Raw genomic sequence first — 26,020 nt, 5'->3', positions numbered from 1 at the left:
CCCTTGAGTTCCAAGTTCTGCCCACTGCCAGATAGTCCAGTTTCTCCCTGTGTGAGTCGGGGGCTTGTGACTCCCTCCCGATTCAAAAAGACAGCTGCGTCCTCAGTTGCCAGCCCTTGCCGTGTTCCCCTCCGTACCTCTGCACTTCTGCGCCTCCTCTGAGTCTCAGTGTTCTTTTCTATTTCCTTCTAGTTGTAGAATTTCCACTCAGCCAGCCTTCCTGTGGTTCTGGATGATATCCGTTTTGTCTTTTAGTTGTATTTTTGAATGTTGTGGGAGGCAGCAATTTCCAGTGTTTACCTATGCCGCCATCTGGGTTTCCTCCCTTCTTTTAATGTTTTTATCCCCTATTAAAATTTTTAAGAAGACAGTGTATATAAGCAACTCTACTAATGATATTGCTAATGATAGTAAGAAGAAAAATTATGTAGATGCTGTTTGTTCAGGTTTGTCTTACCACATTTGATCAACCTTTATGGTAGTAAAATTAACTTGAGCTATTAAAAATATTTTTTTTGTTGGCAGCTCTTTTACTATAATTTGGATTATATTCTTAGAATAAATTTCTAGAGTGGAATTACTTGGAGAAAGGAGATGGCTTTTTAGGCTTTTTGATACATAGTGTTAGATTGTCTTCTCAAGATATAGCCACTGACATTCCCATCAGAAGAGTATAAGAATCCCATTTGCTACCATCTTGCCAATATTAGATATCAGCAATCATCATTCTTTTTGATCAGTAAGAGATGTTTTTAAATTTTCTGAACCGGAGACGACAAGGAAAACCTTGGCATTTATATAGCATATTATTCTCAACTTCTTAATATTTGTTTACTGTATTTGTCTCTAAATGTATACAAGTGTATAAACACTATGAGTTGAATCTCGATGTAATGCCTGGCAAAATCTGCTTATAAATAGTATTAATCTTCATAGAAATAAAAAGTGACTGTAAAAAGATTAAATTTTTTAATCATGTAAAAAATATTTGTACCTTTTTAATATGTTCATTTTAACAAATGTAGCTAATTATATTTTATTGAGCACATTTTGGTTTGTTCCAGTAGCCGGATCGAGCTGGGAGATGTGACACCACACAATATTAAGCAGCTGAAGAGATTAAACCAGGTCATCTTTCCAGTCAGCTACAATGACAAGTTCTACAAGGATGTGCTGGAGGTTGGCGAGCTAGCAAAACTTGGTATAATATGGTTTTTTTCTTCGTTTGTTAATTTATGTTCTTGACCCTTAGTTTTTAATAGCAGAGAAGGAAGGTTTAATCTCCTTATTTTACAAGTGAAGAAATGGAAGTGCTCCAGATTCTGAGAAAAATCTCAGAGAAATCAAGGGAGAATACTTGAAATTTAAATGGAAATGCTACATCTTTTATTTAGTGTGTGCCTGTGTGATTTCCCATATTTCGCTTTAATCTAGATGAGAATTAAATTTCTAAGAAGGTGTAGGAGGTTTTTGAAGCTGTTGAAATTCAAAGTAGCTGATAAAACTTAATGCTGAGCCCTAACCGGTTTGGCTCAGTGAATAGAGCGTCAGCCTGCCGACTCAAGGGTCCCAGGTTCGATTCCGGTCAAGGGCATGTACCTTGGTTGTGGGCACATCCCCAGTAGGGAGTGTGCAGGGGACAGCTGACCGATGTTTCTCTCTCATCGATGTTTCTAACTCTCTATCCCTCTCCCTTCCTCTCTGTAAAAAATCAATAAAATATATTTTTTTTAAAAAACCAAAAACTTAATGCTGATAGCAACAGTTTAGTCCTCATAAATGGTGTTGTTTTTTAATTGTTGCTGAATTTATTAAAATAAGATGACTGCCAAATGCTGTACTACATTCCTGACTTTTAACTATGCAACTTGCCCTGGAGTGAAATCCAGGTGGGAAGGGAATGTCCCTTGTCTCTGTGGGCAGAGTTCCAAGGGCCTCGTGCACCTTCCTGAGCACTGGCTGTGATGGAACCAGGCCAGTTAGTTAACATGGGGCTCTGGACATTCCAGTCATAGCCATCTACGGACATTCGGGGTGGGCTGAGCCACTATGGCAGATGCTGGCCACTATCATCAGCAGAGGACATGGCCTTTCTGATCTATCCTGTTCCTTCTACCTGCATTGGGCTAGACCTACTACTCCTTTCAAGAATCCACAGCAATCTTTAGGCAGGACTCATGTACTTAAAACAAAAATGCCCAACAGGAAAAAGCATGTCCATGGAGTTTCAAAATAACAAAAATCACCAACTCTTAAGTCCTCTGGGACAGTTTTCTTAGCTGTTGGGGAAATGCAAACATGGATTCCTACTTGTAAAAACACATGCAAGGCAAGCCGTGTGGAATGGACACACGAAAAATTTCCCAGTGCTTAATTTTCAAGGTACTTCATTGTTAAAACAGGTCACAACACTAAGCCTCTGGCCTGTGTGCCAATGTACAAGCTACAAATGCTTGCCTGGCAGCTGAGGGGCATTCTGTAGTAGCATGTTTGAACACTGAATAAAAATCCATATAAAAAAAATATTTAAATAGTTTCCATAGGAACACAGATAAGTGTGACCCCGTCGCGTAGGCCTTCCACATTGTTGCATCTGTGCCATCTCCACTTACAAAGACATTTCAAAACTAGCAATAATTAAGTTAATGGTCCCCGCCAAATCCCTTAAGTCAAGCTACCCCCCCATAACAGCAACAAGAATGATTGAAGTGCAGGCTGCTGGGAGGCATTTCATCCCACTCTCCTAGGCACAAGGCACAGGCAGAGCACTGGTGTCCTGCTCTTCCACCTCAAGTGGGAAGTCGTGGTTCTGGACTTCCTGCATCAGTTGCCATGTGAGCCCTAACAGCACATAGTAGGTAGTTGGCCTCTGGAATCCATTGAAAGTAGAAGCAGCAGCAACTGTGTAAACACCCATGTTTTCAGAGAGCATCCCGTCCCCCACATGTGCCTTAGGCAAGCCACACTTCTCTACAGTGTGATGGAGGCTGTCAAATGCTGGCCCCCAGATGCTGGATGAATAATACTTCTCATCTGGTTGGGCCTCTTCTGCTGAAGGGACTTCACGTGCACATGATCATAGAGGATGCAATTAAATGATCCATATACTCAATCATTCACATAATACATAAAGGTTTTTCACCCAACTCATCTTCATCATCAGAGCCTGTTTGTTCTTTTTTTGGCAGTGATATTATCTGCAAGTGTGAAAGCTGATGCAACATAGTATCTGCCTGGCTCAGCTATGAGTGTCACTCCCGAGTCTGATGGAAAATACTTATCCAGGGCTGAGTTGATTACACTAGCAATCTCAAATTTAAGCTTTGCATCCTCAGGTCCAGAAAAGCCACTACCAATATCCAGCAGATACATGTTGAAGCCAACCTTAGCTCCCATGTCAAAGACACAGTGGGCATCAGATGGCCAGCATGAAGGTCTCAGGGTCAGTACAGCCACTTCCATGTGGAAGCTGACACTGATGGCATCAATGTTTAGCTCCTTTGCCTGTTCCAAAAGAAGCCTGCTGCTGGTTTTGAGTAGGGCATCAAATTTAACACTGAGGTGACAGACAGCTTTGGAATCTTTAGTGGCAATCCACAAAACTAACTTTGCTTTTGGATGTGCCCTGGCAACTTTCATCAAATTGACCTTACTATAGAAAGTGATCATCTGGACTCCTTTATTGGCAGCATATTTAATCTGAGACACTTGTTTATAAGGAGGCACCCCAAAACTCTACATCAATTGTATTTCAGTTTTGTTGGCACAGTCAAATCCTGTCCCAATGGCAGCTAAGGGTCTTCACTATCGTTCTACTGTCATTGTAGTTCTGCTGTCAGTGACCCCGAGGAAGAGCTTTTAACCATTTCAGATGTTTCTTTGGAAGTCTCCCAGGTCCACAACATACAAGGCAGGCATCCTTATCATCATCAGAAGAGACTTCATTAATTCTTTGGTCCAGAACAGGGGTGGGCAAACTTTTTGACTCGAGGGCACAATGGGTTCTTAAACTGGACCGGAGGGCCGGAACAAAAGCATGGATGGAGTGTTTGTGTGAACTAATATAAATTCAAAGTAAACATCATTACATAAAAAGGTACGGTCTTTTTTTTCAATAGTTTTATTCATTTCAAATCGGCCCGCGGGCCATAGTTTGCCCACGGCTGGTCCAGAATGTCCATGGCAGTAAAGCCTTCATCGAGGAAATGGCAGTCAAACTCTTCATTTACTAATGTTGTTCATATTCATGGTTTCTGGATGTTCTGAAATGCAACACGAAGGAAAACGAAGATATGGGAGTTAAGAAACTATTGCCAGCTGTTCACAAACGTAGCTCTTCAGGAATTCCAAGTCCAGCGGAAGATGGGTGTCCTCTCAGAGCAGCAGTGGAAATGCCCTCAGGCGGGGTGCCTCATGCCAAAGCCTGAGCACATGGAATGACAATTCTCAGTCAGCTGCCCAGCCGCCCACCACCCAACTCCCTCCCTCTAAGGACCACTGGAGCTTGAGAATCTAAGGGGACTGGCCTTTTTTTTTTTTAACTTTATTTTTGAAAGTATTACATATGTAATACTTTTCCCCCCAATTGACCCTTCTAGCCTCTCCCCCTCCCCAGGCTTTCACCACCCTATTGTCTGTGTCCATGGGTTATGCATATATGCATACAAGTTCTTTGGCTGATCTCTTCGCATCCACCTACACTCCTCCACCTCCCTTCTGAGGTTCTACAGTCGGTTGCATGTGTCTGTTTCTCTGGATCCATTCAACAGTTTATTTTGTTTATTAGATTCCACATATGAGTGAGATCATGTGATACTTAACCTTTCTCTAACTGCCTTATTTCGCTTATCATAATAAAATGTGTTATTCTGTCTGTTGAAAGTTATATCTTTATGTTTTCCATGGCAGCCTATTTCAATGATATTGCCGTCGGTGCGGTATGCTGTAGAGTGGATCATTCACAGAATCAGAAGAGACTTTACATCATGACACTAGGATGTCTGGCACCATACCGAAGGCTAGGAATAGGTAAAATTACTTTTTTTTTTTCTTCAAAGAAACATAAACACATTATTCATTGTTCCTGACCCAGTAAGTCAAAGCATTTTTTTTTTTTTTTTAGGAATACTGGGAAGTGGTTACTGAATTATATAGAGTGAAGAGTATTTAGCCCTAGCCGATTTGGCTCAGTGGGTAGAGTGTCGGCCTGCGTACTAAAGGATCCTGGGTTTGATTCTGATCAAGGGCACATGCCTGGGCTGTGGTCTCAATCCCCAGTATGGAGCATGCAGTCGGCAGCCAATCAATGATTCTCTCTCATCAATGATGTTTCTATCCCTCTCCCTTCCTCTCTGAAATCAATAATAATTTTTTTTAAATATATTTTATTGATTTTTCACAGAGAGGAAGGGAGAGAGAGAGAGAGTTAGAAACATAGATGAGAGAGAAACATCGATCAGCTGCCTCCTGCACATCTCCCACTGAGGATGTGCCCGAAACCCAGGTACATGCCCTTGACAGGAATCGAACCTGGGACCTTTCAGTCCGCAGGCCGATGCTCTATCCACTGAGCCAAACCGGTTTCGGCAATAATAATATTTTTAAAAAATAATATTTATTAACATAATTCAGTTGGAAGTCCTATATAGATTTGTTATCAATGTCCCTTTTGTTTTCCTTCTACCTGGGATGTCTTGTATATAAAGGTTGCTTTTCTACTAGCAGTTTTAAACATACATAGTTTAGAAAGAGAACAAATATGCAGAAAATCAGGATGTCTAGTGTTTGCTTCAAATTCTATAAGGACTCAATAAGTGTTAGGATAGTCATTATGTGTAATTTAAAGATTGATCTTTATGAGATTACTTATTTGTTTGTCTTGTTAATAGGAACTAAAATGTTAAATCATGTCTTAAACATCTGTGAAAAAGATGGCACTTTTGACAACATCTATCTGTAAGTACAGTGATATTTAATATAATTATCTAAAGAGTTTAATAAATTGTCAAAAATCTTTACAGAATTTTTTAATTCTGGTCACTTATTTTGTCTTTTGGAAACACCATGGACGTAGTGGTTATGATGTTTTATTGTTTTGTTTTAATAATAGATTAAGAAACCTGAGGTAAAACATTCTTGTTTTGCTTTAAGTATGTTGGGGTGGGAGCTCCAAAGTCACAGGGATGAAATAATTTAAAATTTAAATTGTTAAATTTAAGAATCCATTAATATTACTTTAACCCTCAGTTTGCACTTTCTTTTGATTAGTCTCTTAGTTAGGTGCTCATTAGCAGCAGAGTTTAATTATAAAAATCAGAGAGTAACCTGGCTGATATTATACTTAGATCTTAAGAGACCTCTGATTCAGAGCCAAGGATAGGTCATAATAATGGGTTGTTTATTAAGATTCTCATTTTTACTTTGACAGTGGGAGAGATTAAGTTATAATGCTATTTGAGGAGTAATTGAGAAAGCCCAAATTATTTTCAAAAAATAGCATGTTTTTATATCAATCACAAAGGATATATTCAGGCATTTGAAACCTAATATTTTATTTTTATCTTTTTTTTTCTATGTGTGTTAATATGGTCTTTGAATCATCCTTGTGGTTATTATCCATTTTTAATTATAGGAATCTTCTCTCGTAATAGAAAATGTTATGATAGCTAGCTCTTCATTGATTTTAGGAATAATCACTATTCATTGAGTCACTAATCTCAACCAACTGTCTTGCAAATGTAAAAACTAGGTTAAAAGTATAAGTCTATCATCAGAAGGTTTTCTGAAATGAATACCTAATCTTTGTTGATTACTAGTAATTTCAAAGAAAGTCTAACAAATGTCAGCATTATTCCACCTCCAACCAATTTGAAGCTATCTGTGGGGAACACGTAAAAGCTTATGAAATAGTAATTTTTTTTTCTGATACTTCTTACATCTCAGGCATGTCCAGATCAGCAATGAATCAGCAATTGACTTCTACAGGAAGTTTGGCTTTGAAATTATTGAGACCAAGAAGAACTACTATAAGAGAATAGAGCCTGCAGATGCTCATGTGCTGCAAAAAAACCTCAAAGTTCCTTCTGGCCAGAATGCAGATGCGCAAAAGACAGACAACTGAACAAATTACAAATGAACTTTCTTGCACTTGCTTGTCGCCAAATAAAAGAGAGGCCCATTGATTTCCCCACCCCCCACCCCTTTGTTTTGAAGCTTTTCCCACTCCTTGTTCTTGTTTTTCCTCCTTTCTTTCCTTCACTTTCCTCTAAAAGTTTTAATACTTTCAAAATTAATCATGTTTAGGTTGTTTTTGTTTTCTTGTTTTTGTGAGGTGGTTTGACTGTAGGAAGGAGAGGTATAGATCTGTTTATTTCACAGTTAAGATATATGGTCCCGAAAATTTGGCTATCAATTTCAATTTATTTTTAACTTTTTTTAATGTCCTGCTTTCACATTGAAGGGCAGAACCTACAAAATATATATTTCAAAAGAAAAAAAGCAGTAGCAATATCTTGTTCTCTAATCATAGACAAGTTTAGTGTGTTTGTGGTACTTTGGGTTTTTCAAGACTGTTTGTGGGATACTAATCCCTAGACATTGCCTTCAACTCCACCTTTTGTCCTTCTAAGTACTATCTCAGGAGTTGGACTATTGTTATCCTTGTAAGAAATACAAAGCTTATTTTGTGTGTGTGTGTGTGTGTTTAAGCAATTATTTCTTCCTTCCTCATTGGTGGCTGAGGGTGGGTGGGATAGTTTTGGTAGGTAGTGTTAGACTTTGGTCTCATTATTTGAGTTAAACTGCTTTTTGCTAACGAGTTGGTTGGTTGTTAGCAGGTTTATTTTTCCTGCTGTTGATTGTTATTAGTGGCGTTAACTTTTAGAGTGTGAGCTGATGAAATTAATTTTTTTTCCAATATTCCAGCTAAAGATATGGCCTTTAACACTGCTGACCTAAAGAGGTTTGTTGTGACTTACTTTTTTTTTCTCCTGTCCCCTTTCTTCAGTAAACCCACAGTCGTTAGTCTAACCTTGAAAATGGAGTTGGTGTCCATATAGGTCAATACCCCTAAAGAATCCTGAAGCAGGTGTTGTCTATTGGACATATTAAAACATACTTAAAGGTAAGATTAGATGGACTTGTGGCACAATAAATGCCTTTAATGTCAGTTAATGCAGGCTGTTAAAAGTGTGGCCACTGAGCATTTGATTATGAGGAAAGAATATCTAGACAGTATTTTTGAGAACAACATAGCTGTGCTATTATCTGTTGGAGAACATCCCAGATTTGCTTACATTCTGTGCCTATGATACTAAGTTTAAGGATTTGGGGGAGGGAGAATTGTTAAACATATTACTTCTTTCTTGGAAAAGTAAAAGTCTAGAAGTGTTACCAATGCAAATGTCACTGTGACCTCTACTGATAGAACTGGTTTATGCCAGATCATTTTCTGGTGCATAAGGAGTGGTTTTGACAGGTTGATAACTTTGTAAGAAAAGAGACATCTGAAATTTTCTTGTTTTCCTCCATAGTCCCATCTCCAATATTTAAATTTTTATGATTGCCAATATTGGTGGCCCAACAAATGATCTCATTAGACTTTAAAATAGTGCATAGAGTTTGAGGATTCTGTCATTTGACTTTAAAAGGAAGGTTGTTTCATAATATTTATCTTCATGTAAATTCTGCTGTGAAAGTCTCATCTCTTCAAATATGTTAAATGACAAAATTATTTTACATAGTGTTTATACACACTTTATAATCTTAAGTTCTTATTTGAGAATGTGAAAGTACAAAGTACAATAGACTTCAGCAGTCTTAGTTGAGTGCCAACAATAATACAGAAAAGGAAGATAGTTGATGAATGGGTTTATAGGGTTCTAATCTTAAGATAGTAAAAATGTAGATAGACCATGCTGGTTCTTGGGTATCAGTTACTTCAGCAGTCTAAATCTAAGCTTAGAATAAGTTTAGCATTAAGCACCTTTACCTTATGGATAAGCTTCCGCTTGCTCTTGCCAAGAAAAGAGTGCTTGAGTTACAGAAGGCATAATTAGTTTGAAGAATTCAGCCTTTTTGTAAACTTACAGATATCAAAATAGATTTTGATATATAAATGAGTTTTCTGAGATGACACTGCCTCTATTTCTATAACCATTTCACCTGGACTATCAGTCCTATGAATGTATCCCTAAATGTTGTTATTGAAAACCGAATAGCTGCCTCATGACAATTAAGTACATGTTATTTAAGGAGGAAAAAATATTAAATTTTGAATTGAGTGTGTAGGCTCCCTATCATTATACTGTTTCTTTTTCCACACTAGTCAGTATCTTTAACCTAAATTGTAAATGTTTGTAAAGGGTTAATCATCCTACATCAGACTTGTATTAAATAATTCCATCCACTTATGGAGGAGGAAGAAGTAGAAGAGGTAGAAGCTGGGCACTAGTTCATATGCTTATGAGTCAGTAAAGCCTGAAATAAGGCCCCATGTTGAGTTGGTTATTTTGAAATATGATAAAAATTATTATTGAGGTAAAACTATTCTATTAACTGGATGATTGGATTACAGGTTATAACCACCATATTTTTCAGGACAGACAGTTTTTACCGTGGGATGAATAGGTAAAAATTACACTGGATGGCAATTGTATTTGGGTTCTAAAGAAGAAAATCTGTAGAGAAATCTATGCAATATATAATTTGTCCAGATCAGTTTTCATATGGGGAAAGAAGTTCTGAAATATCACCAAAGCAGTTTACTCATCAATTGAAAGTCCTCCAAAAACAGAACTATTGGGAAACCATGGTATGTGGGGTGGAAAAGAAAAGCTCCCTCAGTTTTTTGGAGGGAATAACTTTAAAAGTACTTAAATGGCTAAGTTTACTTGGTGCAGTTAAGAATTAAATTTGTTGATTTTAACATTGCTGTTACATCTGAAATAAACTTATGTGATGTTCTAGTAGTAATCTGTGATGTTTGCATATGTCAAAAAACACACACACACTACTTTGTGTTGAATTTTGAGATCAGCTATAGGTAGTCATTGTTTACTATTTCCCAGTTTGAAATACTTTTTCATTTCTTTGAAATCTAAAATAGCCAAAGTCTAATCAAAGCCTCCTAATTCAGACCTTTTGGAACTTGCTAGAAACACTGTCCCGTATCTGCAGTTCAGTCTCAATGAGAGAAAAAGATTCAAGGAGTTGTCTTCTTTCTGCTGCTGTATTTTGAATGTAATTGTTAAAGATACCTGACACTTTAGTCTGTGATCTCATTAGTGGTATGCATTCACTACAGATGGTAATGTATTCAAAATTTTTTCTTTTTGTTAGCAGTGAAGAAGGAGTCTTAGTAGTTGAATGAGTTAGGGGTTGCTCTTTAAGTTTTTTTTACTGAATATCAAACATGGATTTAAAATGTTGTCTTTAACAAAATTAACTCAGTGTTTACTATCTTAGTCAAAAGTGTTATAATTCAAATTTTATTTATTCCATTCAAGAAACAGTGGATGGTCTTTGCCTGATGTCTTAGTTATCCCTGTGTAGCACGTTATCCCAAAATTTAGCAGCTTAAAACTTGTATTATCACCCACAATTTCTGAGTCAGGAATCCAGGAACAGCTCAGCTGGGATCTGGCTTGAGGTTGTAATGAAACTGTCAGCCAGGGTTACATCATCTTGAAAGCTTGACTAGGGCTGCAGGAGTCATTTCAAAGATGGCTCACTCATTCACTTGGCTCCTGGAGGGATTTAGTACCTTCCTGTCACCTGGCTTTCCCCAGAGCAAGTGTTTCAAGGAAGTGAGCAGGTGACATGCTAAGAACTTCGGCCAAGTTCCGCTGGTCACAGAGACCAACCATTGTCCCAACTAGGTACAATGGGGAATACCCAAGGACATTAATACTGGGAAGTGGAGATCAATGAATATGACTCCACATTATACTTGGAGAAATTTTTAGGCTTTGTTGACAATAAAGGCAGGTTTAATAAAAAGATTCTGTTACCTTACTCTCTAGGGCTTAGTTTCCTACAAAAGGGTTAGAAAGCATTGCACTTTTTTTTTTTAATATATTTTATTGATTTTTTTTTTTACAGAGAGGAAGGGAGAGCGATAGTTAGAAACATCGATGAGAGAGAAACATCGATCAGCTGCCTCCTGCACACCCCCTACTGGGGATGTGCCCGCAACCAAGGTACATGCCCTTGACCGGAATCGAACCTGGGACCCTTCAGTCCGCAGGCCGATGCTCTATCCACTGAGCCAAACCGGTCAGGGCGAAAGCATTGCACTTTATCGTTATTCAGAATGTAAAAGAAATAGGGAGTGGGTCTAAAAGTTTTGCTCTTATGTTGAGTTTTATGCCTGGGTATATAGTAATCTGTCTCCCAGATTAGTTCATTTCTAGCTCTGTGAGTTGAATATTCCTGGGAATTGGGTACAGTAGTGAGTAGAAATGATGAACCTAAGAATTTTTCAGGGAATAAATCATGGCAGAGTATCCCAAATTGGACTTCCCTTATAAAGCTGTACCACAAGAATTTAGTCCTAGTTACAGCCAAAATAACATAGCCATATGGATAAAAGAGCTTGAGTAAGATTTTTAAATGTAGTTATCTTGATAGAACACAGAAATGTAAAGTCAGAATAATCTTACTGGGGCAGAAATTCTCAACCTTTCCAATTATAAATTTAGAACATTTGGTTTCTTAGGTAAAACTTTATCTTGAATCAAAATCTGCTCCGGAAATAATTGGGAGCATAAAGTTAATATGAAGCAATCTCTACTTAGCCTCAAGTTTAAATCTTGAATTATGGCTTGCTTTATAATTGTGATGAAAGAAAGCTTAAATCTAACATTTGTGAAGATATACTAATTGGGAGGGAATAGTTTGGAATTTTTGAACTTTGAATTAGGTATTTCTGATTTGTTAAATTTCATCCATTTTATTCTACTTACTGTCCTGAAAAAATCAAGGCATCTGCCCTGACTGGTTTGGCTCAGTGGATTGAGCGTTGGCCTGCAGACTGAAGGGTCCCAGGTTTGCTTCCGGTCAAGGACACATGCCTGGGTTGCAGGCTCCATCCTCACTAGGGGGTGTGCCGAGGCAGCCGATCCATGATTCTCTCTCATCAATGATGTCTCCGTCTCCCTCTCTCTCTCCCTCTCCCTTCCTCTCTGAAATCAATAAAAATATATTTTTAAAAAAATCAAGACATCTGCGTTTATAAAGGACCTAAGTAGTATAAGTGAAATCCACGTTAAATGGCTGAAGCTTCAACAGGATATCTGACTACAAGGTTTTTCTTTGTTTTCTTGACCAAACGTCTGGAACTCATCTACTTAGTTTATCTTTTAGAAATTGTATTGATAATATCAAAAGTTCTCCATAAAAAGATTTGGACAATCTTAAATCCTATTTGTCACTAGCATTCTTCTACACCAGTGATTTTTCAACTGGAGTCCCAGGGCACACTGTTGTGCCACAAGCATTTGAAAAACATGCAATACCTGACTGACTAAAGAACGGTGACCTCTTTTCCCTTAGAATGTCAAATTTAAAGATGACGACCAAAGGACTTGTATACATACAAAAAAAAAAATGACAACAGCCCAGCCAGTTTTGCTCAGTGGTTGAGCATTGACCTATGAACCAGAAGGTCATAGTCGATTCCAGGTCCAGGGGTGCAGGAGTTTCATGACCTGTTTTTACCATCTTCCTATAGGAGAATATTATCTGCCTTTTGTTGATGTAGAAACTGATCAATTATTCTCTCATCGATGTTTCTGTCTCCATCTCCCTCTCTGAAATCAAAAATATATTTTTTTTAAAATTTTAAATGATAACAGCCAACACAATAGCCCATCCAGTGTGACTGAATCAAAATTATACCATGTTTTTCAGATTATCAAAAATATTTTTTGGTATGCTGCAGAAATTTAGTAATTAGTTTATATATGCCATGAGATGAAAATAGTTGAAAATTGCTTTCCTACACTAAAGTATAATAAAACTATCAGGTACCACATGTGTAATCTAGCTTAAGCAGGTAAAATCTGAATACGCAACTTGAAAAAATCAGTATAAATAGCAGTAAAAATTGGGTAAGATGGAGTCTTTTATAATACACTCAAAGCAGTTTCATGACTTTGTTTTTTGCCATCTTCCTATATGAGAATGTTGTCTGCCTCTGTTGCTGTAGAAGTTAAAAATTGTTTCTACAGATTTATCAAGCACCTACTGTTTATAAGTTTTAAGGTTATGTTAGCTAGGTAAATGAATTGTGGCCTCCCTCTTTAAAAAGAAATTTTTTTTATTGATTTTTAGAGAGAGAGAAACGTCCATGTAAGAGCAAAACATCGATCGCCTGCTTCCTGCATGCCCCCTACCGGGGATCAAGCCCACAACCCAGGCATGTGCTCTGACCAGGAATCAAGCTGGCAACCTTTCAGTACACCCAACTGCCACACCAGCCAGGGTACATGCAGGCCTCTTAAAGGGAAGTAAAATTCTAATTCATGTAGAATTCATCTCTAAATAGAGGCCTGTTTCTTTATTAAAATAACAGCCTCCAAGAATATTTTTCCATATTTTTATTGATCCTTTTTTATATAAAGGAGGGTAGAGGAAGAGAAAGAAATATAAATGTGAGAGTGGGATATCAGCTGCTTCGTGCATGCTTCCTACTGGTTATGAAGCCTGAAACCTGGGCATGTACTATGACTGGGAATTGAACCAGAAACCTTTTAAATGCATGGGAAGACACCCAACCAACTGAGCCACACCAGCCAGGGTGATCCTCCAAGAATCTTGACTTTACCTTTACTTTGTAAGGAACTTGGTGGAGAGGAGTATTCTCTACCCTGACTTGGTTTCTCTTAGGTGGCATTTTAGTTGGAGATCATAATATCAGCAAAATTAGGAGTGACCTTCCATATAATTTGACTTTTTGCATGAGAATCCAAAGAGTAAGCTGGTCTATCTCCCTAGTGTTTTGATCATTTGGTTTCTGATCTCTAACAATACTTCTTCCCCAGATTACTGATGCTAGAAATGAGCACCTACTAGGTACTTGATTCAGTTCATTTATTTTGCATATAAGGAAATCTGTTGACCTTTGTTTACACTTACCTGTGCAGGTTTCCTCATACCTTCTTACTTGGTTGTGGTTAAAACACTGATAACTCCTGTAATTGTAACTACCATACTACCCCATATTAGCTTCCCCTTCTCTTGCCACACCCTCTCCCTACATAAAATTGTCTAGGGTCTCTTCACTTCAAATCAAAGGTCAGCAAATAATAGGACAAATTTAGAGCATGATTTCTGGATCATTGGCAAGCCTTAACGTTAAAAAAAAGTGTTCCTTGTAACCTTTAGGTACCCTCCCTTATATGAGATCTGGTCAAGGAGTGTACAGTGGGTTAGGTATTGACAATACAGTAGTGAAAAAGATGGGCATGGCTCTGCCCCTGATGATCCTTAGCAGTCTGGTAGGGAACAAATATTACACTATTTCAATTACCATGAGGTACTATGTTGGGGTGGGAGGCATAATAAATTTTACAGAATTTTTGTGAAAATGTTTAAATCAATTTTGACTTTGGTTGTTGGGAGCACAAAAGACTTGGTTGGAAAGTTTGTAAGGAGGATATCCTATCTAATAAAAGACAAACAGGGTAATTGACCGTACCTTCGCTATGCTTCCCATTCACTAATCAGGGCAATATGCAAATTAACTGCCAAGAAAGATGGTGGTTAATTTCCATACGTAGACACAATGATGGGAGGTGAAAGGGGAAGGACGGAAGAACAGTGATTGGAATCTCAGGCGGCAGGCAAGAGCCGGGTGACAGGGCAAAGGCGGCCCTAGTCCCGGCCCTGGATCGGAGAACCGGGGCCGCCTTTGCCCGCCCCCCAGCTGGTGATCGCAATCGGAAAGCCGGGCCACAGGCAAGGCAGCACCCCCGGGACCCAGGAGCTGCCTTGCCTGCGGCCCGTGATCCTGATCATGATCAGAAAGCCGGTCGCAGGCAAGGCGGCCCCCTGGAACCCAGGAGCCCGTCAGGGAGGTCTGCAGGCGAAGCAGTGATCAAGCTATGAGGGGGAGGGTGGGGGGCTGAAGGAGCTACAGGAGCAGCTCTGGCCAGAGACTGAAGACTCCTGCCAGAGCGAGGAGCAAAGACTGAAGGCTCCAGCCACAGCAAAGACTGTGTCCAGAGCGAAGATGGAAGGCAGTGGCCAGAGTGAAGGTCTGGGTCCTGGGTGCCAGAGGAAAACTGGTGCCAGCAGCCAGGGAAAGGGAACGCCTATTGCACAAATCTTTTCGTGCAACAGGCCTCTAGTATTCTAATAAAAGAGAAGTATGTGGAAGGCTGCCTGCCCTGTTTATCAGAATGGAGACTTAGGGGAGTGCCAAAGGTGACGCCCCTGATTATTCCTTGACCTCCAAACAAGTCTGTGCACGTGCAGACCCCTGGGTGTTTACTGGAACCCTTATGCTTAATCCCTGGATGTCCTTGCCTAGAGGACAATGTAAACACTTGTGTCCTCCCAAGATTACTCACCCTATTGATTGTACCAGTATCTAAAGATAAAAATTCCAATAAAAAAGCCTAACTAGGCAGGCAATCAAGGCCACCTGGCCACTATCAGCCAGGCCATTCCTTAGCCATCTCCCCCACAGTGAAACAGTGCTGGAGTAATCTATTAATCCATTGTTCAGGGGCTACTGGTCAGCCCTGGCATTTGGTTATGAATACAATATGAATAATTGAATGTTAATATTGTGGGGGTTTTTTAAAAAATATATTTTTATTAATTTTTAGAGAGGGAGGAAGGGAGAGCAAGAGAAACATCAATCATTTTATTGTTTTTTTTACAGAGAGGAAGAGAGAGGGATAGAGAGTTAGAAACACTGATGAGAGAGAAACATCGATCAGCTGCCTCCTGCACACCCCCTACCAGAATCAAATCCGGGACCCTTCAGTCCACAGGCCAATGCTCTATCCACTGAGCAAACCCAGTCAGGGCGAGAATATTCTTGTTAAACCTAATTGTGAAAAAATGGGAGATAATTAATATAAGACTTTAAAATTGAAAAACTCAAGATATATTAGCAACATTTCAATACAGAACCAACTAAGTTTAATAAAAGCTAGATACAAGTTATCAGGAGCATTCAGATAACACTCACCAGCTAAAAAGTGGAAAATTAACCCATTCACACATTGCAAAGGAGAGAGTAATTTAGTTTATACAATACTAGAGCCCCAGTGCATGAAACTCGTGCACCGGCTTCCCTCAGGCACCCAGGACCTGGGCTTCCCTCGCAGAGGGAGGCCCCACCCACGCGCAGTAGCCCACTGGCTGGTGGCCTGGGCCTCCCTCTGTGGGGTGATTGTAGGGTGATAGCCGGGCCCATGACCAAACGCACCGCACTTGCCTTGGCTGGCCTGGCGCCAGTGGGTATCATAGTGTGGTCCCAGATGGTCCTTCTGCTCTTTGGCTGTTCAGTCAATTTGCATATTACACTTTAATTATATAGGACTAGAGGCACGGTGCACAAAAATTTGTGCACTGGCCGGGGGGGGGGGTGTCCCTCAGCCCCACTTGTGCCCTCTCACAGTCTGGGACCCCTCGGGAGATAACGACCTGCTGGCTTAGGCCTGTTCCCGGGTGGCAGAGGGCAGGCCCAATCCCTAGGTGCAGCCCCTGGTCAGGCTCAGAGCAGGGCCGATTGGGGAGTTGGGGTGCCCCCCCCCCCGTCATGCACAGAGCAGGGTGGATTGGGAGGTTGCGATGTCACCCCCAGTCACGCTCAGGGTAGGGCTGATTGGGGGTTGGGGCGCCGCCCCCTGTCACACTCAAGGCAGGGTCGATGGGGAGGTTGCAGCGCCACCACCTGTCACGCACAGAGCAGGGCCGATCAGGGGGTTGGGGAGCTCCCCCCTGTCAAGCTGCTCCAGGGGCCAGGAGGCCTCGCTGCTCCGCTGATCCCAAGTTGGGGAGGCCTCGCAGCTCCGCTGATCGCGGTGCTGGGAGGCATATTACCCTTTTACTATATAGGATAGAGGCCTGGTGCATGGGTGGGGGCCGGCTGGTTTGCCCTGGAGGGTGTCCTGTATCAGGGTGGGGGTCCCGCTTGGGTGCCAGGCCAGCCTGGATGAGGGGATGATGGCCGTTTGCAGCTGGTCACACCCCCTTCAGGGTGGGGGTCCCCACTGGGGTGCCTGGCCAGTCTGGGTGAGGGGCTGAGGGCTGTTTTCAGGCTGGCGGGTGACTGAAGCTCCCAACCTCTTTTTTTTTTTATTATTATTATTCTGGCATTTATTTACCTTCTATGGCTGTCACTGGAACTGAGAGCCGGCTCCAGCTCTGAGGTTGGCTCCAGCTCTGAGGCCTCAGCTGCTGAAAGCAGGTATCTGGTTTTTTTGGGTTCTATAATTGAAACTCTGTTGCAACTCCAGCTCGGCTGGCTGGCTGAAAGCATGGGATTTGTTTAGCTTCCATAATTGTAACATTGTTGCTTAGAGTGCAGCTCAGAGCCCAGCAGCGGCAGGCGGGGAACCTTGGCTTCCTCCTTCACTGGAGCAAGCAAGCCTCCTGTTCACTTCAGCTGCCTGGCTGCCGGCCGCCATCTTGGTTGGCAGTAATTTGCATATCACCCTGATTAGCCCATGGGAAGCGTGTCGGAGGTATGGTTAATTACCATGTTTGTCTATTATTAGATAGGATAGTAAGTTCTTTTGAAACTTAGTGAATTCACAGAATAGTGATATACCACATTCATGGATGTAAAGAATATTAACACATTGTATGCGGGAAACGTATTTATACGTTTTACGTATTTATACGTTCTACCAGTGTAGTAGAGCGCAGGACACATATTAATACATTTTTTATAGACTAGCGGTAGAATGTGGGTAACGTATAAATACATAAACTAAAGTTATCATAATTTTACTGAACGTTGCCATTTGCACAAAAAATTAGCAAAAATGGCCTGTTAGCGCACGATAAAAACTACCTGCAAACAATGTGTTAAATGCCTTAAAAATGTTTGCAAAACAATTCTAACAAGTATAATACCCTCAAGGAAAGTTGTAAAAATCAAAAAGTTTTGAACAACAGGTCAGATTTAACAAAAGTACAATTATGAGTCTTAAAATGGGGGCTGCAAAATTTTGCATTAAGACAACTTAAAACTGTTTTAAAGAGCTCATATCTAAGGGAAATATTCAGATTTATTTTATAATGGAAGGACAAATCACAAAAAATACAAATAATCAAAAAAATTAAGTAGGCAATTTACAAAACTATGGCTTTGTTTTTGCCTCATGATGAGAATTTGAAAATATTTGCATCCTGCCAAGCCTAACTCTGCTGCCTTGTACCAGATTCATTTTTTACTATCCCATAATTCCACAATTGCATATTTTAAATTCTTGGTAAATGTTAAGTAGATAGAAAATAAGTCTATAGAACAGGGGTGGGCAAATTTTTTGACTTGAGGGCCACAATGGGTTCTTAAACTGGACCGGAGGGCCGGAACAAAAGCATGGATGGAGTGTTTGTGTGAACTAATATAAATTCAAAGTAAACATCATTACATAAAAGGGTATGGTCTTTTATTTCAATAGTTTTATTCATTTCAAACGGGCCGGATCCGGCCCGCGGGCCGTAGTTTGCCCACGGCTGCTATAGAAGATGTAACATTTTCAACCAACTTGACCTAGTAAACATATGTAGAATATATCACCCACCAACATAAGAAGACATTCTTTTCAAGTGCACAAAGGTTATTCTCCAGCCCTGATCAGTTTGGCTCAGTGGATAGAGCGTCGGCCTGGGGAATGCAGGGTCCAGGGTTCGATTCCTGTCAAGGGCATGTACCTTGGTTGCAGGCGTATCCCCACTAGGGGGTGTGCAGGAGGCAGCTAATCGATGTTTCTCTCTCATCGATGTTTCTGACTCTCTGTCCCTCTCCCTTCCTCTCTGTAAAAAAACAATAAAATATATTTTTTAAAAAAGATTATTCTCCAAAATAAACTATATCCTGATCCATATATAAGTCACAATAACATGTAAGAGAATTGATACAATGCAAATCATGTTCTTTAACCACACCAGAGCTAAATAAAAAATCAGTAACTACCTGAAAAGTCCCCCAAACATTTGGAAAGTAAACATGTTTCTAAATCACGTGTCTAAGAAGTCACAAGAGAAGTGAGAAAATTTTTAAACAGAAGGAAAATGAAAATATCAAAGCTGTGGGATTAAACTGAAGTGCTTAAAGGATAATTTATAGCATTAAGTGGGTATATGAGAACAATTTTTGATTGAAAGATATAAACTTCCACCTTAAAAAACTATAGAAAGAAGAGTCTTAAACCTAAACTAAGCTAAAGGAAATAATAGAGAAAAACCCAAAACTTGAAAACAATAGAAAAAAAATAAAATAAAACAAACGCTACTTTGAAAGAATAAAGTTGATAAAGCTCTGTTAACTTAAAACTCAAAACCCAAAATGACAGGCAGTAAGTGTTTGGGGGAAGGGGGGTCAAAAGAATTGGAGGGGGCCGAAACCGGTTTGGCTCAGTGGATAGAGCGTCGGCCTGCGGACTGAAAGGTCCCAGGTTCGATTCCGGTCAAGGGCATGTGCCTGGGTTGCGGGCATATCCCCAGTGGAGGGTGTGCAGGAGGCAGCTGATCGATATCTCTCTCTCATCGATGTTTCTAACTCTCTGTCCCTCTCCCTTCCTCTCTGTAAAAAGTCAATAAAATATATTTAAAAAAAAAAAAAAAGAATTGGAGGGGATCAAAAGAATCAGAAAACACAGATTTGGGGCAGAAACCAAGTATTGTCCCCATTACAGGATGAGGGGAAGGTTTTGTTTTTGTTTTGTTTTTAATGAGAAAATTAGAAGCACTTTGAAAAGCAACTGGGAAGTTTCTTTGGCAAATAGGTAAGATTTCAAAATTGTACCATTGGCTTGTATGGCTGGCATTGATTTGTGAAAGCTTGTAAAAAGAAATTGCAAGCCTGGAGCATGTCTCGGGCCACACACCATGGCAGGGCCAGAGGTCAGTGCCAGGACTGGCACCCCGAGGGGCACAAAGCTCTCCTGCAGGCAGCGGCCCCTGGGAAGGAGGCCCTATTTCTACTCATTTTGCTTATTTATTTGTGGTGCCCGTGACCAGAATCGAACCAGAGACCCTTGAGTCCACAGGCCAACGCTCTAGTCAGGATGAAGGTGAGTGTTCTTTACGCAGACCTGGCTTTCAGGAGCAGGGAGAGGGTAGGTGGAGCAGAGCCTAGAGCTGCCACCTGATGCGCCTGCCCCGCAACCCTGGGCCGCACCCCACCCCACCCCTGATTGGTCAGCAGCTGCCCCCTACTCATTCATCCCCAGATGTAGGAAAACAGATGCAAGCAAGGGATTTGTAAGTCGTGTAAATGGTCTTTTAGAGCCATTGAAGGGTCTTAAATGAAGTATGGTAGCAATCATCTCAGGTAGAAACTGTAGTTTAACTTTAACCCTGCTGTTTGGCTTCTGTACTTATTTGCTTTGTTTAACAATAGAAAAGTCTGAATTATATAAATCATCCCATTCGATTGAATGCCTTATGGATTGTAATGTGAATACCCCATTGGTTGTGGTAATACTGGTTTTAGAAAGCACATTCCTCTGTACCTGGGAACCAGGACAGCACAATTATCCCAAGACCCGAGGGTTCCTGATAATGTATCCCTGTCAACTCAGCGGTCCCAAGACCGAATGGTTCTAGATAATGTGTTTCCGTTGATTCAGTGATCCGGAGACCCAACACTATAATTAACAAGCTTAAGTCTGCTTCTGTAAACTGCTTTGTGCAAAGCAGGGTCCTCATTCCAAACCCTGAGATGTAATCAATACCTTTGTGATCTTTGCCTATATAAACCTGGTGTTGGGGCTGGGGAGGACACTGTGAGATTTGGGAGAGCGAAATGCCCCCTTGTAGTCCCAGATTTGCAATAAACGAGACTCTTTAATTCGACTTCTTGAGGCGTCCTTTTGTGATTCACAGGGTATATTACAACATCTACAAAAGGTTAAACATAGAGTCACCACAGAATCAGTGATTCCACTTCTAAGTATACAGTCAAGAGAACTGAGAACGTCCACACAGAAAGTCATATATGAATGTTCACAGCAGTGTTATTATTAGAGGGCGGATGCAACACAAATATACATTAACTGATGAATGGATAAACAATCTACACTAATAAAAGAGAAACATGGTAATTGGCATATGACCGCTACCCTTCCCATTGGCTAATCAAGGCGATATGCAAGTTAACTGTCAGCCAAGATGGCGGCCGGCAGCCAGGCAGCTTGAAACTAACATGAGGCTTGCTTGCTTCAGTGACAGTGGACTCCAACGTTCCCCGCCGGCCGCTGCAGGCCTCTGAGCCTGCAGTTTCAAACATTGTAACAAATATAGACGCTAAACAAAACCCCAGAAACCAGCTTTCAGCCGGCTGGGATCTCAGAGCTGGAGTTGATACAGAGTTTCAAGAACCGAAACAAACCAGATACCTGCTTTCAGCAGCAGAGGCCTAAGAGCTGGAGCCTCAGAGCTAAAGCTGGCCCAGAATCAAAAAAAAAGAAAAAGAAAAAAAGGAGCAGTTGGGAGCTTCAGTCCCAGCCTGAAAACAGCCCTCAGCCCCTCACCCAGACTGACCAGGCACCCCAGTGGGGACCCCCACCCTGATCCAGGACACCCTTCAGGGCAAAACAGCCGGCCCCCACCCGTGCACCAGGCCTCTATTCTATATAGTAAAAGGGTAATATGCCTCCCAGCACTGGGATCAGCAGAGCTGAGGGGCCTCCCGGCACCGGGATCAGTGTGACAGGGGGCAGCGCCCAAACCCCCTGATTGCCCTGCGGCTCTGTGTGTGACAGGGGCCAGGACCACAACCTCCCTATCGGCCCTGCTCTGTTCTTGAGAGGTGAAGGCGCCCCAACCCCCTGATCGGCCCTGTTCTGTGGGTGATAGAGGGCGGTGCCCCAACCCCCTCCCCCCCATGGGCCCTGCTCTGTGTGTGATGGGGTAGAGCCATAACCTCCCCATCGGCCCTGCCCTGAGTGTGACAGTGGCGGCGCCCCAACCCCCTGATCTGCCCTGCTCTGTGTGTGACAGGGGGTGGTGTGCCAACTCCCCTATCGGTCCTACTCTGTGAGTGACAGGGGGGAGCTCCCCAACCCCCTGATCGGCCCTGCTCTGTGGGGATGTTGGTACGCTTGAAGTTGTCCCAGAGGCTCCTTACACTGTCTTCATATTTTTTGGATCCTTTTTTCTTTTTGTTTTTCCAGTTGGGTGTTTTTTGCTTCTTCATATTTCAAATCTGACTTGATCCTTGCAATCCTCTAGTCTGCTGTTGGGAGTCTGTATAATATTCTTTATACAGTCAGTGTATGCTTAATTTCTAGTTGGTCCTTTTTCTTTTTTTAAAAAAAATAATTTTGTTTTATTTCTTTAAGTATTACAGAGTATTACATATGTCTCCTTCCCCCGCCCCCCGACATTCCCCCAGCCTCCCCTACTCCTCCCCAGTGTCTTCTGGTTATTGTTATATGCACGCATACAAGTCCTTCAGTTGATCTCTTACACCCCGCCCCCAGGCTTCCCACTGTAGTTTGACAGTCTGTTCGATGCTGCTCTGCCTCTGTATCTATTTTTGTTCATCAGTTTATAATGGTCTTTATTATCCATAAATGAGTGAGATCATGTGGTATTTTTCTCGGCTTCCCAGGGGTCATCGCAGCCTTGCAGGAGCCGTCTCAGCCTCACAGGGGCCATTGCAGCCTCGCAGGGGCTGTCGCAGCCTCTCAGGGGGTGCTGCATCCCACGTTGGGGGTGAAGGTGCGAGTCAGAAGCTCCTCTCGCTGTCTCTCTTGCTGATCCCTTGCGTATCGCCGATGCTGGAAGTTTCTGAGAGTAGTCTGCAGGTGCTGGACATCATACTTTAACTGGTCAACACAAAGTTTGGCACTCTCTCTCTTGTTGGGCAGCTCCTTGCTGGACAAAATCTCCAGGCGTTCTTGGTGGCTGAATATCTGGTATGCGTGCTTGGATTTCCTTTTCTACTAAGTGCACAGACTGCTCGTCTGCCATCTCCCAGCATCCCGTGTGAGATTGGTTCTGGTGTACTGCTTGTGTGTTTGCTGGTACAGCGGTTCCATGTCGCCGGCCCAGCCGGGTCCGGCTCCGGCTTCCACTGAACCTGATTCTGCTTCTTGAGTGTGTCCCTTATGTATGCAAGGAGTTGAAATCTGCAGTCTGTTGGGTTGGGTTGCAAAAGTGCAGGTGGTTCCTTTTGTGTCCCTGGCGCAGCTTGGGTGGGGATGTAAATTGAGTAGGGCAGGGTCTCCAGGAATCACCAGGGTGGAGCAAAGGGCAATGGCGTCTCTGCAACTCCTCGCCTCTCCATGACTCCGCATCTCTGCATCCCCGAGTGCCAGCGAGCAGCTCCGTGAGAAAGCCATCCTTGCTCTCAGACCCTCTGCAAGGCCGTTCCGCCTCCTCTGGTAGGAGGTCTGGGACCTCAGAATCCCGCCCCTAAAAAGCTCAGTGGATTCGAGAGTTTGTAACCCCTTCCAATTGAAAAATCCACGCATCCAGTTGCAGCCCGCTTGGCACACGACTCAGTACCTCTGTTCTTGGCACCTCTGCACATCCTACTCAGTCTCAATGCTCTTCTTTCTTTCCTTCCAGATGTAGAGCTTCCACTGGGCCAGCTTTCCCATGGTTCTGAATGATAGCTGTTTGTCTTATAGTTGGTAGTTTGGATGTTGTTGTGGGAGGCAGCACACACAGGTCTGTACCTTACGTTGCCATCTTGGTTCTCCTAGTTGGTCCTTTTTCATATACTCGAGGGTCTCACTAGATTTCTTGAGGGTCTCACTAAATTTATTGGCGGTCTCACTAGACTTATTGAGGGTCTCACTAAATTTATCGGTGGTTTCTAGAAAATTCTTGAAAAACCTTATAAGTGTGGTTTTGAACTCTATGTCCAGTAGTTTGTTTTCCTCCATTTCTGTCATTTGTGACCTGTTTCTTTGCCTCCACATTTTTTATGTTTCCCTGTGTTGATAGAGTGGCTTTCTGTGCTGGGTGTCCTGTAGGGCCCAGTGGCTCAGTCTCCCCAATTACTTGAGGAGGACACTCTTGGTGCACCCCTTTGTGGGCTTTGTGCACAGTCTTGTTGTAGTTAAGCCTTGATTGTTGTAGGTATCACTGGGAGGAATTGACCTCCAGGCCAATTGGCTGTGAGAATCAGCTGTGTCTGCAGTGGTAGAACTTCTGTGCTGGAGACACCCCTTATGGGGCAAAGATTCCTCTTCTTTGTTTGGGGTTTGGAAGTACCCAGATGAGTCCCAGCTGTGAAGCAATGCAAGCTGCTGTGGGGCGTTGGGCCTTCTTTTGGAAGTTCTGGGTCTCTCTGACCCAGCTGCAGTTTGTCAGGTAATTCTCAGATTGCAAAGGGCCAGGCCTTTCATATGCAAAAGTCTCTGCACACAGCTTGGGTGGGGCAGGGTCTCAGGGGATCAACAGGGTGGAGCAAATAGCTTTGGCTGCTCCTCAGTCCTACCCTAAGAGGTCCTGTTTCTCAGTGTCCCGGTAATCGCCACAAGCACCTCTGAGAGAAAGCTGCCCTTGAGTTCTGACCGCTGCCAGACAGTCCAGTTTCTCCCTGTATGAGTCTGGGTCCCCAGAGACTCACCCGGAACTGGAGTTCAGAGCAGCCTGGAGCTTGAGACTCCCTCCCGATTGAAAAAGACAGCTGCGTCCTCAGTTGCCAGCCCTTTCCATGCGCGCCTCTGTACCTCTGCACTTTACTTCCACACTGTACCTCCTCTGAGTCTCAGTATGGTTTTCTCTTTCCTTCTCGTTGTAGCCTTCCTGTGGTTCTGGATGATGTCTGTTTTGTCTTTTAGTTGTATTTTTGAAGTAGTTTTGCGAGGTAGCAATTTCCGGTGTTTACCTATGCCGCCATCTTGGTTTCTCCCCCCAAAACTAATTATTGACACACACAAAAAAGTGGATGAATCTCTCTCTAAAAAAGTATGCTAGATGAAAATGAAAGATCAGTCGGAGGCCGAAAACCAGGTGACACAGGCTTTATTAGAGGAAAGACCTGCCAGGCTTGTATCGCAAAGGGAGAGCAGCAGCCAGTGCAGCGGTTAGAACTCTTTTTACGGAGAATGAGGAAGGCATGAATGCTTGGGGTACTTGGTAAGAGCTGGTTGGTTAGTCGATGTATATGTCCATACACGGTGTTCCTTCTGGAATGGGGCCATATTACATTTACAATAAGTCATCGCCATTCCAGGGACGGGTGGGTTTATTAATCACATTCGAGGGAAAGGTGTGTCTATCAGAAAGGAGATAGACCAATAAATAAATAAATAAATAAATAAATAAATAATAGTCTGTACATACTGAAGTACTTCAGTATGTAAAATTATAGAAAATGAAAAGGAACGTGTAATGACCTCAGATTAGTGGTTTCCTGGAGAACAGGATGAGGGCCAGAGGAAGGAATTAACAAGGAGCATCAGGAAATAAGAGGGCAGAATGGATACGTCCATTTCTCATTGTACAGCATTGTTAACAGAAAAAACCATTGAAACCTGTGAAGAATTTTTGTGAGTTTATTTGAGCCAAACTGTCAACATATGCCGGGAAGCAGAACCTCAATGAATTGAGTTAATGCTCCAGAGAATGGCGGTTATGTCTGTATCTACACATTGCAATCAAAGGAAAGGGACCCGGGTGGGTTCCATGAAATCCATTGGTGATAGACTAGAGAGGCGAGAGAAAGCAAAGGAGGGAAACCCCTGGGATTGGATAAAAAGTAAAATGATAGACACATACTTAGGTGGGTGCAGGAACAATTAACACGATAATGAAGGAATCTGTGGTATCTGTCCTGGCACCCAGCACATTAGGTTGTGCCCCAAGGGGT

At 42.0% G+C, this 26,020-nt stretch overlaps 1 protein-coding gene and 1 pseudogene across 6 annotated transcripts in view; one reads left to right on the top strand and one right to left on the bottom strand.

Annotated features, from left to right (window-relative positions):
- Window positions 1-9,968, top strand: part of NAA50 (N-alpha-acetyltransferase 50, NatE catalytic subunit) — a 47,877-nt gene extending 37,909 nt beyond the window's left edge. For 3 of the 6 annotated variants that reach the window (XM_036349570.1, XM_036349569.1, XM_036349571.1), the window contains 4 exons: window positions 1,065-1,201; window positions 4,909-5,028; window positions 5,889-5,955; window positions 6,943-9,968. In XM_036349570.1, coding sequence (XP_036205463.1) covers window positions 1,065-1,201; window positions 4,909-5,028; window positions 5,889-5,955; window positions 6,943-7,120 — 502 coding nt within the window. In that variant the 3' untranslated portion in view covers window positions 7,121-9,968. Of the gene's footprint in view, window positions 1-1,064; window positions 1,202-4,908; window positions 5,029-5,888; window positions 5,956-6,942 lie in introns of those variants that run through there. The other 3 variants (XM_036349573.1, XR_004974046.1, XR_004974044.1) reach the window with 3 other exon arrangements.
- On the bottom strand, window positions 2,675-4,740 carry LOC118677582 (annotated as a pseudogene).
- Window positions 9,969-26,020: the final 16,052 nt, after the last annotated feature.

Source organism: Myotis myotis, unplaced genomic scaffold (genome assembly GCF_014108235.1).
Source record: "Myotis myotis isolate mMyoMyo1 unplaced genomic scaffold, mMyoMyo1.p scaffold_m19_p_2, whole genome shotgun sequence".
Classification (NCBI taxonomy): Eukaryota; Metazoa; Chordata; class Mammalia; order Chiroptera; family Vespertilionidae; genus Myotis; species Myotis myotis.
Note: the sequence above shows the minus strand (reverse complement) of the source record. Positions and strands in the feature narration are given on the sequence as shown.